This window comes from Mesocricetus auratus, unplaced genomic scaffold (assembly GCF_017639785.1).
Source record: "Mesocricetus auratus isolate SY011 unplaced genomic scaffold, BCM_Maur_2.0 Super-Scaffold_100014, whole genome shotgun sequence".
NCBI classification, from domain to species: domain Eukaryota; kingdom Metazoa; phylum Chordata; class Mammalia; order Rodentia; family Cricetidae; genus Mesocricetus; species Mesocricetus auratus.
The window spans coordinates 41,017,581-41,035,182 of record NW_024429197.1 but is presented as its reverse complement, the minus strand read 5'-3'; the positions used below and the strand labels follow the sequence as shown (position 1 = coordinate 41,035,182).

Below are 17,602 nucleotides of genomic sequence, written 5' to 3'. Positions count from 1 at the left end.
ATTGTTTAGAAATGATGTCTGATGTACCACACAGTCACAGCTCAACTTCAGTGTGTGCTCATGATTTGAAATAAAAATGAAAGGGGGGTGGAAATTCATTAAGCCCACATTTTCTTCCCTTTACTGCCTATAAGTGTTTTCTTAGAACCATTTTTCTCTCCCACTGTTCTATATTTCCTGTGCACACACGTACACAGCTGTGTTTATTTTAAAAAGGAAAAAAAAGGAAGTAACATCTGGTGGCAATTTGACCCTCATTAGCACAACATTGTTCTGTTCATCCAATTAAACATTGCTATAAAGTTAACTTGTGAATAGCCACTCACACATGCTGAAGGCAATTAATGGTGTATTCCTAGGAGAGCAAAGTATGGGGGTCTCTCTTACGGCAGGGAGGTATTAGTGGTTGACATTTTGTGAGTTAGCAAATATATTTATTTGCAAGACTGATGTCAGTACCACCTTTTTAATGAAGTATTTTCACGGTCATTTTGTGTGTGTGTTATAATGGCTGACACACTCAGTCTACCTCTCTTAGTCCCCCTTGGCACATGAGTCAGCTGTAGAAACTTGCATGTGAGCCCCTGGTCTCTTTGGGGGTTATGGACAGCCCCCCTTTTGAAGTTAAAGTGTGACCTTTAGTCCTTTTCTGGTTGTCTTGTAGCTCTAGCCTCCCCGCAGCCTAAGGAGTTCTGGATTTGCGGTTGGCATAGCTGCCTCATTGGTGTTAGAAAATGGGCAAAAAAAAAAAAAAAAAAAAAAAAAGATGTTATTGAGGGCCAGTGAGTCTGTGGGTAAATACACTTGCCACCAAACCTGGTGACCTGAGTTTAATTCCTGGAACTCTTTTTGTAGGAGAGAACTGACTCCCAAAAGTTGTCCTCTGACCTTCCTGCTCATACTATGGCATGTGTTTACACGCTCACACACGCGCGGGCGTGCGCGCGCACACACACGTCTAATAAAAGAATTTTGAATATATGTCATTGGTCAGACAGGATCACAGACTAGCTGCTTTGACTTCAAGGATCTTCAAAGCAGGCCCAATGAGGTGGCTCAAGGGTTAAGGTTACTGGCCGCTCTTCCAAAGGGCTCAGGTTCAATTCCCAGCACCTGCATGGTGGTTCACAACTGGCTTTCACTCCAGTTCTAGGGGATCTGACACCTATACTCACACAGACATAAGTGCACACATGTAAACAAAATTTTTTTAAAAACTTCAAAGCCATCAGACCTAATCCACACTGTTAATCCATTCACTCATCCTACCCCCAGTTTCTGTGATTAGCGGCCAGCCCAGATGAGTGCAGTTGCTGCTTACTCCACGAGTGACTCATCAGGGATTCAGTGGAGACTCAGGCTGACAGTGGGAGCTGCAGATGCAGGACCACAGTCTCAGGCATGCTTCTTCTCTGGTAGAAGACTCATCCATGTCCAGTGGCTCCAGCAAGCCTCGTTGTACACAGGAGGCTAGAGTACACACTGAGCCATACTGGACAGGAAACTGTTCTTCTCCCTGGCTCAGCAGTTGAGGTGGTGGGTAGCCTGGGTTTCTGACCCCTCTGGAGGAATGTATATAAGTATCATCATGATTCATGAAGTTCACAGTTGAATCCAGGGCCACATTCCCGCTCTATATCTGTTTTTAATACATCTTAATTATGCGTTTGCACAGTTTGGTGTTTGATAGTGGTTAAGTGTAACTTCTAGTTCATAAATTTCTGTCCCAAGCACCATATAAACTGGGCATGGTGGCACACACCCGCCATCCTAATGCTCAGGGAGGTAGAATCAGGGTCCCAAGCTCAAGACTATGCTCAACTAGATCACAAATAAGGTAAGATCAGCTTAAGATACCTAGAACCCCTGTGTCACACCAAAGAAAAGTGCAGATGCCTACAGCCTATATGAAAATGAACTTTAAAAGATAAGTTAATTGATGAATAGAAAGTATGTGATAAAGTGTAGGGGCTGGGAAGATGGTCAGGTGTTTAGAGCAGTTGGCTATTCTTGCAGAGGAGCTGGGTTTAATTCCCTGCACCCGCATCATGGCTCATGACCATCTCTAACGCCAGTTCTGGGGGTTCTGATGGACTCCTCTGTAACTCCAGTCCTAGGTGATTCAGTGACCTCATCTGGAACTCCAGTTCTAGGAGATTCAGTGCCCTCTTCTGGCTGCCTCAGGCTGTTGCATATGGTGTACATACATACATGCAAGCAAAACACATGTATAAAATAAAAAGGAGTTACAGACATTTTATTTTTAATTTTACTTTTGTTTTTATGAAGGAGACTCCCAAGTGTGTGCCTCAGGTCCCGCCTCTGTAGGGCTGGGATGTACATGTATGTGTGTGTCATGAAAATGTAGCAGATTTTACATTGTGGAGTCTAAATATGTCTATAAGGCTTATAACATGTCTGCTAATTTTAGGTCTTCCTTAAGAAATATGTTTTAAGGATTCTTCCATAGTTAAATAAATGATCACTATGGTAAGGTAGCTGTAGCACCTGCCTGCCATGCACCAACCAAAAAAAAAAAAAAAAAAAAGAACTGCAGCCAGGCATGATGGCACACACTTGTAATCTCAGCACTCAGAAAGACCCAAGTTCAAGGCAGGCCTGTATTACATAGCAAGACCCTGTCTCATAACAGAACACATTATAACTTACCAAATGGTCATAGTGATGTTAGTCTTAGCTTAAATTTTCAATGCAGTTAGGCATAAGCTCAATAACTGGGTAATTATGGGCATCATACTGTTTGCTTCCTCAAACACTGAAGACCGTAACCCTGTGGCCACCTAGGACAATGTCTGATTTCATGTGCAGCAAAAGCAGCTGGAGTTGTCCGTTCTTACTGTGGCTGAGATGCAGATATCTGCAGTGGGGAGCACAAAGGAGCGAATGTGTAATGGGCTGGGTGGAGAGGGGTGAGTGCCATAACCAGTTTTCTTTCTTGACTTCTTCAGAATGTTCTGTAGATGGCTGCTGACCTCAGACACCGTAGACTCTGATTGAAGATGCGTGTCTAGGCCGTGTAGTCCTGCAAGCCAGTGACCACGGTGTCTCTTTTTCAGGGGGATCAGCACGGTGCACACAGCAGCTGCCGCCCCTCCTTCGCCCCTGTCACTGGCCTACAAAACCTGGCTGGCACAAAAAGAGCTTCTGATCCTCCACAGAAATGTAAGTTCAAGGCCAGCCCAAATTACTTAGTGTGGCCTATTTCAGAAGGAAAGGTTGGGGCATCATAAAGTGCAGCTCTTCCAGAGAAAACATGAGAGCATTATAGGTGGTTGGAGGAGGCGAGAAGTGCTTACGCCCTGGAAAACAGAGTGAAGCCAGGGGTGTTTAAGTCCCTCTTGGGTACAGGTTATCTTCGAGTAGGACAGAAAGATAGACAATGAAATACAAACGTATTGTTCCCCAGCTTTGAGTCACCATTTTGCAGGTCATTGCTGCTGCAGGGCATTGGCTTTGGTCAGACCAAATGATTATTACCTCGTCTGTCTATGCTGGGATACTGCCCCTGAAGACTCAGCTGGGTCCTGTTGCTGAGGAGAGGTTTTCTTGCTTGCTTTAGTCTCCTTTCTTGAAAACCTAGAAGAATGCTCCTTTCTTTATGGAGTGTACATCTTAAGCATGTTACCTCTGATTCAAAAGCATTAATGATGATGGTCTTGCTTCTTTCATAGGCACAGAGGTGGGACCAAGGACTGTTGAGATAATCAGAGTAAGTCGGTTACTATTTTTATTCTTGTTTGTACATTTTCTTTCTGAATGCAATTTATCAGATTATTGTTCTTCCAAGTTAGTAAATTAAGTATATAACTCAAATAGACTTTAAAAAATAAATGGAACCATGTAAATGACCATTGTGAATATTTTAATATATCCTTTTTATAATAGTGTGTGTTTAAATTTCACACAACAAAAAGTATGTTGGACATTGTCTTGTAGCTCATCTTCTTTACCTTGCGATGTAAACTTGGAGCCATGTCAGTGCTCATGACAGCACAGAACACAATTGTTACTGGTGATGTAGTATTCACGCCACTGTCTAGGTGTGCCTAGAACTTTCTTAATCAGCTTCCTCTCATTAAACAATGAACATGTTTCCTTTTTTCTTTCTTTTTTTTTTTTTTTTTTGGTTTTTTGAGACAGGGTTTCTCTGTATTGCTTTGGAGATTGTCCTGGACTTGCTCTGTAGATCAGGCTGGCCTTGAACTCACAGAGATCCACCTGCCTCTGCCTCTGCCTCCTGAGTGCTGGGATTAAAGGCTTGAGCTACCAACACTCAGCTTTTAACATGTTTCTTCTTTTTTTTTAGATTTATTTTTATCTTATGTGTATAAGTGTTTTGCCCACATGTAGTCTGTACACTATGTGCATAGCTGGTACCCACAAAAGCCAGAAGCAGGCAATGGATTCCTTGGAATTGGAGTTACGGGGGTTGTGAACCCCCACATGGATGCTGGCAATGGAACCCACATCCTCTGCAAAAGCAGCAAATGCTTTAACTGTTCAACATCTCTTTAGACCCCATGTATAATATTTACCTTATAACAACCATTGTTATATTTACATTTTTGCCTATGTCATGAATAATCATTTCAGGATCACTTCCTAGAAAGGAAGCTATCAGATACAAAGCCACGCTTGAACCCAGGGTTCAACTTGGTTGCAGAGAGCTTGGCTAGTGTATGCAAGACCATGCTTTCCATCTTCAGCATGCGGGATACTTCTTATTAAAGGCCGTTATGTGTTGTTGAATTGCTCCTTTGAGAAGATTGTGTGAGGTTTATTCCGGCTCATACATTTTTAGATGCTGAGTTTTCAACTCGTGTGTGATATCTGGAATATTAGAAAGTAGACTGTAAAGTTGAGATTCAAGAACAGTAATAGGACTACAGCTCTGTTATAATCAGTGTAACCAATGCAGTGAGGTGATTCCTGCACAGCTCCCCTCTCTGGATTCAATCATAGGTCTTTGACTGTTTATTTGGCAGAGCTGCCTAACAAAATATTATAGGCAGGGTATCTTCAACAGCAGATGTTAGTTTTCCATAGTTGTAGAAACTAAAAGTTCAACATTAGGGTCTAGGGTTAACTTTCTGACCTCTCCTTGGCTTGCAGATGGCTGCCTTCCTGTGGTGGCCTCTTGGACCTGTCCTTGATGTGTTTCATCATTCTGGAGTCTCTCCTGTTGCGTAGCCTCTCCCTTGAATATTCCTGGTTAGACTGATTTAAAGCTCACCCTAGTGGTCTCATTCTAAACACTGTCTCAAAATGAAACCGTGTTCTGAGGAAATAGAACATGGGGGTTCAATATTAAACTCTGGTTGTCTATAACATCAGCTCAGTGGTCTGCCATTGGGTCCACCTCAATTTTGCCATCTATAGCATGGGCTTGTAAAACTAACTCATATCATAGATCAATACTTTGTGTGGATTAAATGCTGAGCCTGATGCCTCATGCCTGTATCTCTACATTTTGGAGGCTAAGACAAGAGAATTGCCATGAGTTCAAGACCAGCCTGGGCTACATAACCAGTTCCAAGTCAGCCTGTCCTACAGAGACCCTATTTCAGAAAACCAAAATCAATAAATGAGATAAGATGTATAGAGCATGTGATTCTGAGTCCCTCCTAAAGGCCAGAAAATGGCATCTGTCCTTCCTAGCTGCAATTTAGCCAAGCTTACTTACCCTGTATCTTTCCACTAGAGTGCCAGTTCAGATGCTCTGTGATAAGAAGTTAAATGCGCAAATAGTATACACAGTTGCAGATAAAATATAGATGGAACTAAGGCCAAAGCATTCTGAGATTTTGAAAATATTTTCTGTATCTTTCAGTCCTTTCTTTTTACAGGCTTCTAGAATAGGCCTGCTCATACCCACCCTATTCTCACGTGGTCCATTTGCAGACTTCATAATAAAACATCTCTTGGGAACTGGAGAGATGGCTTAGCAGTTGAGAGCACTGGTGGCTATTCCAGAAGTCCTGGGTTCAAGTCCCCCAGCATTGGTTCACAGCAGTCTAGAACTCCAGCTACAGGGCATCTGTGTTGGTTTAACTGAGAGTGGCTCCCATAGGCTCAGACGTTTGAATGTTTAGTTCCCATTTAGTGGACTGTTCAAGACAATTAGGAGGTGTGGCCCTGTTGAAGAAGGTGTTGTCACGAGGCTGAGCTTTGAGCTTTGAAAACTCTACACCAGGCCCAGCCCTGCTTCTGTCTGCTTTGTGTCTGTGGATAAGATATAGGCTCTCAGCTTCTGCTCTAGAGTCCTGATGCCATGCTCCCCACCATGATAGTCCTGCACTGGCCCTCTGAGGCTGTAAGCAAGCCCTCAGTGAAATGCTTTCTTGTGTGTTATCTTGGTCTTGGTATCTCCTCATTGCAATCCAAATGAACTAAGAACAGGATGGGCCCGCACACGTGTGGTACACAGATGTACATGCAGGCAAAACACCCATACATACAAAATAAAAGTACATTAAAACCTCTTGGAATTTTGCACAGAAGGTGTTGCCTATAATTGATGCATTTAGAAGGTATCAATTGGACACAAATTCTGTGAAAGTGGGATAGAAGCTCCCTGGAAGTGAAGCATCACAATTATTCTAAGTTAGAGTTATGGCATGGCAGCACTAATGATGATAGAATAATTCATCTTTATGTCATCATCTTTATATAATCTCTACATAACCATTCTTCTGTTGAGGGACATCTATGTTGTTCCCAGTTCTGGCTATTTTGCCACCACTGCCCGGCCGTCAGTTCCTGGCTATTTTGAAGGCAGCAGCAATGAGCGTGGTTGAGACAGTGTCTCTTTGGTAGGATGAAGAATCCTTTGCATACATACTCAGGAGTGGTGCAGCTGGGTAATGAGGTCCATGGGATGTGGGGGCGTGTGTACTCGCATGCATATGTAGACCACAGCTCACATGCGGAAGTCACAGGAAACTCAGGGAATCGATTCTTACCGTCTGCCTGACTGGGAAAGGGCTTCTCTAGTGTCTGCAGCTGGGCTGAAATCTCCAGTCCCACTGGCCTGTGAGCTTCCAGACCATCCTCCTGTCTCTGTGTCCTACCCCTCTGTAGGAGTGCTGGGATAGCATGAGTTTCAGGGATTTTTATCTTCCCAACTCTCTTCATGGCCCTAAGGTAGAATGTTTTGCCTTGTTGATGACATTTTATTTGATTTGCGCCCTAGAGATTAAAACCGGAGCTTCATACAGACTAAGGCATGTTCTGCCGTGAGCTCCTTGCAGCCCCTCCCTGCAAGTCTGTTTTTAAGTTCTCTTCATTTGGGTCTTTTGAAGGTGCTTTTCTGTTTTACTTTTTGAGGCAAGATTCTTACTGTGTAGCTCTGCTGGAACTTTCTATGTAGACCAGGCTATCCTAGAACTCACAGAAATCCATTTGCCTCTGCCTCCAGAGTTTTGGGATCATGCCCGTCTTTGGCTATGAATTATATTGTTTGGTTGGTTTGGGTTTTTGTTTTTGTTTTGTTTTTGTTTTTGTTTTTTTGTTTGTTTGTCTTGAGACAGGGTTTCTCTGTGTATCTCTGCCTGTCCTGGAACTCACTCTGTAGACCAGACTGGCATCAAACTCAGAGATTGCCTGCCTCTGCCTCTTGGAATTAAGGGCATGCACTACCACCACCCGGTGGCTAGGAATATTTTCAAATGAGAAGTTTCAACTATACAGAAACTGTGACCATGTGGTCCTTTTCCTCATGGAGTAGCACTTGTCCCCGGCCTCTGTTTTGTTTTCCCATGCTGAGATCCAGCCAGAGGCCTGGTACGGCCATTCATGTCTATATAAAACACTGTTACAGTGTTTCCTTTCAACTGTCCTCCACATTCTGAAGAGCATTAGAGAAGAAAATGGTTACATTTTTCTCTGCATGTTAACAAACTTTAGATTTTTATCCTGGATGTTAAGTTGTGTCAACCCTGAAGAATAATGGTGCTTATGCTTTAGCAGGCCATCGGCATTGGCCCAGTTAGATTGAGAGTGCAGTTTCTGTCTGATGATTCTAATGGTGATTCAAATCGAAGTTTAGTAATCAAAATTTCGGTATGCTGGTTGAGGTCTCTTCTGCACTTAGTAGATTAGAACTGAGCCTGAGCATCCCGTGCATTTGTGCCCAGAATTCAGGGTCTCTTTCTAACTCCTTCACTCTGAATAGCTTCTCTTATTATCCAGTGAACCAGATATCCCTGGTTCTGGTTCTTCCTGCCAGAAGGATGGGGTTTACATCAGAATGTCAATGGTTCAGCCACCTCTTCAGCTCTGAGTTTGATTGGGGTCTCCCTCAGAGTAAAAATGGAACATACATGCGTGTGCACATGCATACACATGACTGTACCCATAGACATGTTCACCTGCCTGTGCTCACATGCATGTGTATTCATGCTCACACACACATACTCTCACAAGTGCATGAACACAAGTACACCCACATGGTAAGCCTGGGGACAAAGCACCCCTGCTGCTGTCATTTACCAGTTTTAGTTTCTTCCTGTTACAGGTGCTATGGGCTGTTGTTATCTGCATTTTGACAAGACTTTTCCATTATAGTCAACAGGAGCCATAGTTGGTGAGAGTGCCAGCCCAGAACTGCAACTTGTCATTTGCTTTTTTACTCATTTTAAAAATATTAATGACTGTATGCTGGGAGGAGGGGTGAGAGCCAGATTTCTACACAATGGTCCATCTTTGCAAAAAAATTTGCTACTATTTTACTTCCCTCTCCAAACTGTTGTCACAACAGTGGGCACCCTCTAGGATCCTTTGTTTAATGCAGCCATGTAGCTCTTTTGAAGCCAAGTGTGTTTGTTCACACCCAGAACATGATATGCGTGGCAGTTTAATCATAAACACCATATGAGAACACACTTGCCAAGGCTGCGTCAAATTGGCCTCTCCACTGAGCAGTACTGAAGGCTTTTGTTTTTAAATTTACTGCTGCTATTGGCTTTTATTGAACCTCTTCTCTGAAGGCCAGGACAGCACTACGTTATCTTATTTATGCTCAAATTATCCCCGAGTACTGTGCAGTCTCTTTCCCATCTTGTATGTAAACTGGAGGCTCCCTGAGATGGACTTCTCTGATGCCCCAACAGCTGCCTGACTGAACACGGTGACACAGGCCTTCTTGATGCCCTGGGCTCGGCTCCCATGTTACGCTGGCCTCCTACATCATGGAGAGTTTTTGTCCAGTGCAATCTGAGGACACTCTCTCTATGCCTGTTACTGAAGATGCAGGCCTTCTGCTCTCTCTCTTTTAGGAGCTCAGTGATGCCCTTGGAATCAGTATTGCTGGAGGAAAGGGAAGTCCTTTGGGAGATATCCCGATATTTATTGCCATGATTCAGGCCAGCGGAGTGGCCGCACGCACCCAGAAGCTTAAGGTAAATACGAGAGGGGAAAGGCAGAAGGCTGACAGCATGTGTTGGGTGGAGGAGGAAGTTGTAGCCACAGGGACCTCGTTTAAAGTTAGAATTGCAAAAGCCATCAGCAACCCGTGCTGAGGGCAGAATACATTAGCAAGGCCACAGACCTGAAATTCATAAGTCCCTGGACATATAAAACCGTTGTTTTTATCAGTGCTTCATAGTAAAAGAAGGAATCACAGCTTCCTACAAACCTCTGAAACCCTTTTAGCATCTCATTTATCCAAAATTGGTCTTTAACTCAGATTTGATCCTGTAATCTTCCACCCACCAAAAGTATCAACATTTTTATGATTTTTTCCCATTGTCCCTTAATTTTCACTGAGGTATGAAATTTAAGCAGAGAATACTTGTCTTCCTCATTAGAGCTCCATTGAGCAGCTAATTTGTGCACCCCACTCTTACTGGCAAGTGTGTGTGTAAAACACCACCATTACCAAAATACAAAAGTGATCTGCAGTGCCCTTCAGTCATCAGAACTGACCCCCTTCCTGTTTCTCTGATTGGGCTGCATCTGGGGAAAGCCATAAAGATTCCCTACACTCCACAAGAGCCAGCCCTCAACAACCAGGCAGATGGGAACACAGCTCACGAAGAGTTTCAGGCATTCTTCTCAAATTTAATTTTTTCCTAATGATAGTGATTTTCTCCCACTTTTGTCCTTCCAGGTTGGAGATCGGATTGTGAGCATTAATGGGCAACCCCTGGATGGACTGTCTCACACAGATGCTGTTAATCTACTGAAGAATGCCTTCGGGCACATTATCCTGCAGGTATTGTGATCAATGGAGAGCCAGCTGGGTGAGGCAGATAAGTGGCAGCAGAAAAGACCAGCAAAGCGTCACTGGCAGTAGTGGCAGTAGGCATCACCACCCAGCAGGGTGCTTGCTGGTGTGAATTATGAAGGCTGAAAGCGAGAAATTATTATTTTTATTCAGAAATTCTTTAGTGCCACCCATACAGGCATGAACAGGATTATATAAAAGTATAACAAGGGGAGAAAAATTACTCTCAGCTTCATGTGATAAATCAACAAGGCTTTTAGCTCCCAGCATTCTTTTGTAAATTGAAGTTTTCAAGGAATAGGAAATGATTTCCTTTCTTACATCCAAAGCCTGTTACTGGGCAGCCCCAAGCACTGTTTCCTATCCCTTTAACGGCAAAGAAAAATACAACACTCTTTCTCCTACACCACGAATGGTTTCGAGCACCCTACAACTGTTAATACATAGTAGTCATCAATTAAGGCAGACAATTATTGATCAGCCCTGGCCCTGTGAGTATTGTCCAGAGGCACAGGGAATATAGGAGGAAGTAAGAGCAAAATGTGCTGTTAATTTCCTCCCTCCAGTTCAGCCCTTCATGAGTCTCTAAGATCGATGCTGGGCCGAGCCTGGAGAGGCACATACCGGCAGTGACTCTCATTAATGAGTGGCCCTAAAATGAAGGATTATAATCACCATCACTTCCAAAGAGGTAGTATAAGATGATTTTTAGGTAAGAGAATAAAGCACACAGCCAGCACTCAGATAGTCCTAGCCTTAGAAGGCTGAATGGAAGAACCCTGACATCGGAGAGAGGTGATTTTGAGGTTCTTAGCTCTGAGAGCTCAGTGGTCTAAGTCCAAAGTGTCAAAGCATTTAGCAAGGTAAAAAGCTCTTAATACATGTGGTGGAGATCCTGAAACAGTCTGTGGTTTCAAACAAGAGGCCAAAAATATTTGGGTCCTTAAGTGTCTGCTGAATGCCAACCAAAACAGTCTGTGGACATCCTTGGCCCTGTTTCTCGTTGTCTGTGCACTGGCGTCACTTAGGGGGAAATTGCTCGCCATAATAACTCCCTCTCCCGCTACAGAAGCTTTGCTTTCCTTTGTCCATCCTTCCAGTTCTACTGAGCCCTTGTCACTTGTTCCAAGCGCACCTCTCCAGTCTCAGGTGCTAGTCACTGGAGGCATGAGGGAGCAGAGTCACAGTGGGAACCTGAACCAGAGGAAGGGGCTGTCTCTCGGTGTCTGGTGTCACTGGTATTCTTAAAGCTGACTGCATTCACTCAGCGGCTCCGCCCTCTTCACAAGCAAGCAGGACACAAGCGGGACTAAGCTGTAGCTCATGATGGAACTCTAGCATGCAGCCCTCCACACCACTTCCCCAAAACACACAGAGTTCAAGGCCACCCTTTGCTGCATAATTAGTTCAAGGCTACCTTTGGCTACAGAGTGAGTTCAAGGTCAACCCAGAGCCCCTTGAGACACTGTCTCAAAAAAACAAAAACAAAAAACAAAAAACCAAGCCAACAAAAACTTAGCTTTTAGAAGCTTAGTTTGGTGGCCGTATCTGTAATCCCATGTCTTGGGACACTGAGGGGGCAGGATCGGTAGTTCAGAGTCAGTCTTGGTTCTATAGAAAATTAGAGGCAAATCTAGACTGCTTGAAATTTTGTCTCACAAAAACAAAGTTCACAAGGGTAACACTTCATTCTAGTTAAATTGTTCCTGTCTGCATACTTTTTTACAATATTTCTTATAAAGGGCCTGGGGAGATGGCTCAGCAGTTAAGAGCATTGGCTGCCCTTCCAAAGGACCTGGGTTTGATTCCCTGCACCTGCGTGGTAGTTCACTGCCTCTGTAACTCCAGTTCCAGGGGCATCTGATGCCCTCTTCTGGTCTCCTTTGGCATTGCATACACTTGGTATACAAAAATACAGGCAAAATGCCCATACAAATGAAATGAGAAAAATAAAATCTTTCAAAATTGTATTTAAATGTTTTTATAAAGTGGCAAATGTATTTTTAATTGATTTCAGATAAAAGCTATAGAAGAGTGAGCCGGTTGTTGGTGGTGCACGCCTTTAATCCCAGCACTCAGGAGGCAGAGGCAGGTGGATCTCTGAGTATAAGGCCAGCCTGGTCTATAGAAGTAGTTTCAGGACAGCCAGGGGTGCTACACAGAGAAATCCTGTCTTAGAAAAAAAAGAGAGTGATTGCTTCTGCCCACTCTGACAGAGAGCTGCTTTTGTTTGATTTTGCTTTGTTTCAGACTGGTCTCTACCGTATCCTGGGCTATTCAGGGCCCCGTGTGCCTCAGCTCCACAGCGCCACCATGGGTCGCTCAGTGTTAAGATCCTGTTTGTGAACGAGGTCCTTTTTTTCTGTTTCTGTGTCTTAAGAGAGACACTGTATTTCAAGGTGTTTTCCCTTGCAAATCATGTTGCTTGCTGTTTTCAGTTTCTCATCTGCACTCTGAACAGATCAGTGGACCCTCTGAGGAGTCCACAGCTGAGGTACTCACACTAAATATGGAGCTTGCGTGACGGCAGATGTAGTAGACACAAAGTTTAGCAAGGTCCCCTCTCAAGTGCCTTCTCGTCACACGGTGTTTATTTGAATTAAAACAATATGCAGCACAATTGTACTGCAGCTGACTCATCACTAGGCAGTTATTTTTATTACTATCAGATAGGTCATTGGCAGGGAAGTAGACAAGGTCAGGTAATTGTGCCGGGTAATTTGGAAAGGAGACGTGTGTGTGTATGGTTTGTGTATGCATGTGTGCAGTCGAATTCCACCTTCAGCAAGTCCCATCTTGTCTCCAGCTCTCCAACATGGGGATTATAGACACACACCACACTTCTTGCTTTTTGTGAAATGCCAGAGAATGAGCTCAGGTCTTCAGGCCTGAGAGCCAAGCCCTTTACCAACTGAGCCATCTCTGCAGCCCATGGAAGAGACCCACAGTGAGTGTCTCCTGCAAGGCCATCAGCAAGTACTGTTGGCCCAGGACCCGTTACACCCTGGGTCAGCACACTGCAGAGGGGAAAACCAAGAGACAGCTAACACTGCTGGAAGCTTGACATCTCTGAGTATAAGAAGGAGTCTCTTCCTCTGAAGACTGCTTATAGACAACCCCAGAGTGAGCAACTGAGATTGACTGGACTGTTGGAAGTGTTTCTAAATGTTCCTAGTTTTATTTTCTTCTTATAGTTTGAGAACTAGTGCCACTCAGTTTTTTTGCAAATAGAATGACTATAAGTGTGTGTGTGTATGTCTGTGCCTTTGTGTCAGTGTGAGTAAATGCCACATGTGCAAGTGCCATGGATACCAGAAGTGGGCGTCGGATCCCTTGGAGCTGCAGTTACACGCAGTTGTGAGCCTCCTGATGTAGGTTCTGGGAAATGAACCCGGGTCCTCTGAAAGAGCAGCAAGCTTGACCACTGAGCCATCTTGTCAGTCCACTAGAAAAAAATTTTGTTGTTTATAATTTTCTCCCTTTCTTTGAGGACATAAGAGGGCGTGGGAAACATGTCAAGCGTTTCTATCATGAACAGAACTCGTGAAGACAGCTTTAGTTGATGGAGGCAGCACTAACTAAATAGATAACCCTCTGGCCTCACTATGCAGCTAAGGCTAGCTTTGAACTCCTGTTCTCAGTGTCTGATCCTCTTCTGTTCAGGATAATGTGCCCTTCATAGCACTGTACTTTTAGGGTCACAGGTATGGGGAGGCCGAGCAGCCTCATAGCCAAGGATGTGTTACTTACACATTCTCAGTGCTGGAAATGAAGGCAGAACTTTTCAGGGTTAGCATCCCCATCGCCTGACACACTGCACTTATTAAATACTGGCTGGATAAATGAATCAAAATGGAAGAGACGGATCCCAGAGTCTAGAAACAAGTTTGGAGATCAGAAGAAAGTCTCAAAGAGACAAAGCAGTTCATCGGGTCTCCCTTCAGGGCATTCTCCAGGTCTTGTAGAACTAATGTAAGAGGCCCCGGTGGCAGAAGAGAGATTACGATAACATGGGTAGAGTTGGAGAGGTGGCTCAGCAGAAGGGTGCTTCCCTAGGTTCAGTCCCCGTACCACCTATGAGTGAGGGGACGGAAGGGGGACCAAGGAATTACGCCAAGAAATCTAATGTCCAACAAATAGAAGTTATAAACAGAAACACAGAGTTGTGAGAAAAGAAAACGTAAAGAAATTTAAAGATGCATTAATTGGTGCACATATTAAATAATAAAAGACTAATCCTTACCTAGGCTTTACATTTTTTCAAGAGAAAAGTACTTGTAGCTATAAAAGAGCGAGAGGCATTTGAATGGCACCGGCTTTTTTGAAATTGGTCTTCTGAGATAGTTACTTTAAGGTGTGCTCCAACAAGTGAACAAAATAAGACAGAGGACACTGAAGTGCTGGACTACAATCTCTGGCAGCGGTACAGAGAGCAAATTGGCCAGCTGGAACAGGAGAAGCACACTGAGAAAAACCCCTCTGAACTAACGAGTGAAGAGAGATGGCTCAGTGGGTAGGGCACTCGCCAGGCATCCTGACAACCCGAGTTCCAGCCAGACACTTGCCTCACATGTTGAGAATGGAGACAAGTGATGGTGAATACCAGGAAAGAACGTGTTTTCAGTCTGGCCACACTGAGTGTCTTCAGGTTGCCCCCACCCCCACCCCCCACGGAGAGTGCAAGGCAGAAGTCAAGGGGGGTTGTGTAGCTCAGTCATGGTCGGGTTCTCTGGTTGATCATTGTCTTAGGACTGGCCATACAGTCTTATCTGGACAAGGAAGTCACCACTGCTGGGGGCAGTTTTGATCTGCTTCACAGGATGTTTGTCTGTTAGACTTATGATCCTGGAATCCAAGGAGAGAATGCCACAGAGAAAGAAATCAGAAGGGCAAGATGGTGTTCGTTAGGGCAACTTGAGGTTTAGAGCAAAGACTGGAGACTTATAGGTGCCACTCTGGAACAGGAAGTTGTAAAAACTGGTGGTTGGTGATGGGTTGATTATGACATCTCCTGCAAATCTTGAAAATACCTTTGCTTTTCTTATCTGGTGCCTTCAGCCTTGGAAGGGGAGGCTGCAAGAGGAACAGCCTTAAATGATTAACATGTCTACTGTACAGAGTTGAACAGGAATCTGACCCAAAGTTGAAGGTAGCAGAGGAGACGGTGGAAACCGAAGCTGAGATGACAGGCTTGCCATGTTCCCGTTTGCTTCTACAGACACTCTTAAGTCTCTGCTTTGCACAGGGGCAGCCTGAGTTTTCTGCTACACTGTTAAACAAATACCACCGAAGACCCTGGCGCAGGATAGGGGAGGCATGTGGGTGGCCTTGATGTTTCAGTGGAAGGATCAGATGACTTAAAGCTTTTGTCATCCGCACAAGGATGTGATTAGGTATTTTAAAAGCTTGTCGGCCAGGAGTGGGGGCATGTTCAGGAGGCTGAGTCAGGAAATGCATCACAAACCAGAGTTGAAAAGCCTGGGCCAACAGAATGAGTTCAAGGCCCACCCAGGCTACATAGTCTATCTACCTTGTTTCAAAATGCCAATTGACTAATTTGATTAAATCAGCAAATAGAAGTAAAATCGTGTTATTCAGGAATATGGAAGCAAATACTGAGAGAAATTGCTAGAGTTGAAAGTACTGTCAGAGAGGGGGCATGGAGGAGCAGGCTGGTGGGTGATTCTGACTCCATGACGTAATTTATTTATCTTGTAATGTCTGCGTGTGCGCGTGTGGTGGGCAGAAGACAGCTTGCAGCGGTCAGTTTTCTCCTTCCCTCACGTAGGTCCTAGGATCAAATTCAGATTGTCAAGACTTACTGGCAAGCACCTTTATCCACTGAGCCCAATTTTGACTTGGCCTTGAACTCACAGAGACCCTTCTGCCTCTGTCTCCTGAGTGCTGAGGTTAAAAGCCTGTGCCACCATGCCCAGCCCAATTTTTACTTTTAAAATTAAGTAACATACATGGGGAAAAAATTTAGTTGATTGGGTTTTGGTTTTTGTTTGGTTTTAGTTTTGTTTCAGTTTTTTGAAATAGGATCTCACTATGTAGCCCTAGCTAGCCTCTGCCTGCCTCTACCTCCTGGTGCTGGGATTAAAGGCATGAGCCACCATGCCTGGCCTTAAAGTTACTGAAAAATATTAGAACTATAGAGTATGTGTTAAAAATATAAAATTCTAGCCAGGCAGTGGTGGCACACACCTTTAATCCCAGCACTCAGGAGGTAGAGGCAGGTGGATCTCCATGAGTTCAAACCAGCCTGGTTCCAGGACAACCTCCAAAGCCACAGAGAAACCCTGTCTCAAAAAACCAAAAACAAAAACAAAAAAAACATAAAATCCCTGGCTTGGAAGAGTGCTCTTAGATCCCAGAACTCAAGAGGCTAAAATAGGAGGATTTTGAGTTTGAAGGTAGCTAGGGCTACATAGCAAGACCTAAAACAAAAGAGGATGAAGACACAGAATGGAAGAAGAGAAGAGGAGAAGAGAGGAAACAAATAGAACTTTAAAAATTAGAGATAGCGTGAGGCAGTGTGCACCTTTCATCCCAGCACTCGGGAGGCAGAAGCAGAAAAGTGATTTCTGTGAGTTAGAGGCCAGCCTAGGCTACATGGTGGGAACCTGTCTCAAGGGAGAGAGGGAGGGAGGGAGGGAGGGAGGGAGGGAGAGAGGGGGAAGTGTTACTCAGTGTGAGAGTCCTTGACTAACATGGACAAGGCCCTAGGTTTGACTCCAAACACTGCTACATATACATATATACATACATTTAGGTACATAAATATCTGAACATACATATGTTAAGTGAAATAATCTGACATACTTAATTTTTAGAAAGTCAGTAGCTATCATCAAGCTGATGAATTTGGGCTTGCAAGATGGCTCAGGGGATAAAGACACTCTCGCTGCCAAACCTGATGAGCCGAGTTTGATTTCCAGGACTCAGATGGCGGAAGGAGAGGCCTGACTCCCACAGGTTGTCCTCAACTTCCATACGCACACCATAGCGTATAGGAGGCCTGCACAACAAATAAGCAAGTCAGAATAGACTTGAATGGATATAAATTTCATTGCCAGAGGTACATGCAGGAAAGTCACAAGTTCGAAGCCACCCAGGGTTAATAACAAGATGCTGCCCAAAAATACCAAGGGCTCCACCCAAAGCAGATCCCTGTGAGTTGTAACTCAGAGTGAATGGTTTACTGGGCATGCAGATCAAGTTGAAGGACATGAACTTGGATATGAGGGTGTGGCATGTGAGAAGCTCTGGATTGGGAGGGAAAGCAGGTGGAGGGGGAGGAGAGTGAGTGAATGAATGAATGATGCAGTGGGGAGGAGAGAGTGAGTGAGTGAA

General features: G+C 44.2%; 1 protein-coding gene across 6 annotated transcripts in view; it reads left to right on the top strand.

Moving 5' to 3' along the window:
- Patj (PATJ crumbs cell polarity complex component) overlaps nucleotides 1–17,602 on the top strand; it is a 309,593-nt gene that overhangs the window by 270,955 nt on the left and 21,036 nt on the right. For all 6 annotated transcript variants that reach the window (XM_040757130.1, XM_040757131.1, XM_040757129.1 and 3 more), the window contains 4 exons: nucleotides 3,078–3,183; nucleotides 3,693–3,730; nucleotides 9,297–9,419; nucleotides 10,130–10,234. In XM_040757130.1, the coding sequence (XP_040613064.1) occupies nucleotides 3,078–3,183; nucleotides 3,693–3,730; nucleotides 9,297–9,419; nucleotides 10,130–10,234 (372 nt within the window). The remainder of the gene's footprint in view (nucleotides 1–3,077; nucleotides 3,184–3,692; nucleotides 3,731–9,296; nucleotides 9,420–10,129; nucleotides 10,235–17,602) is intronic.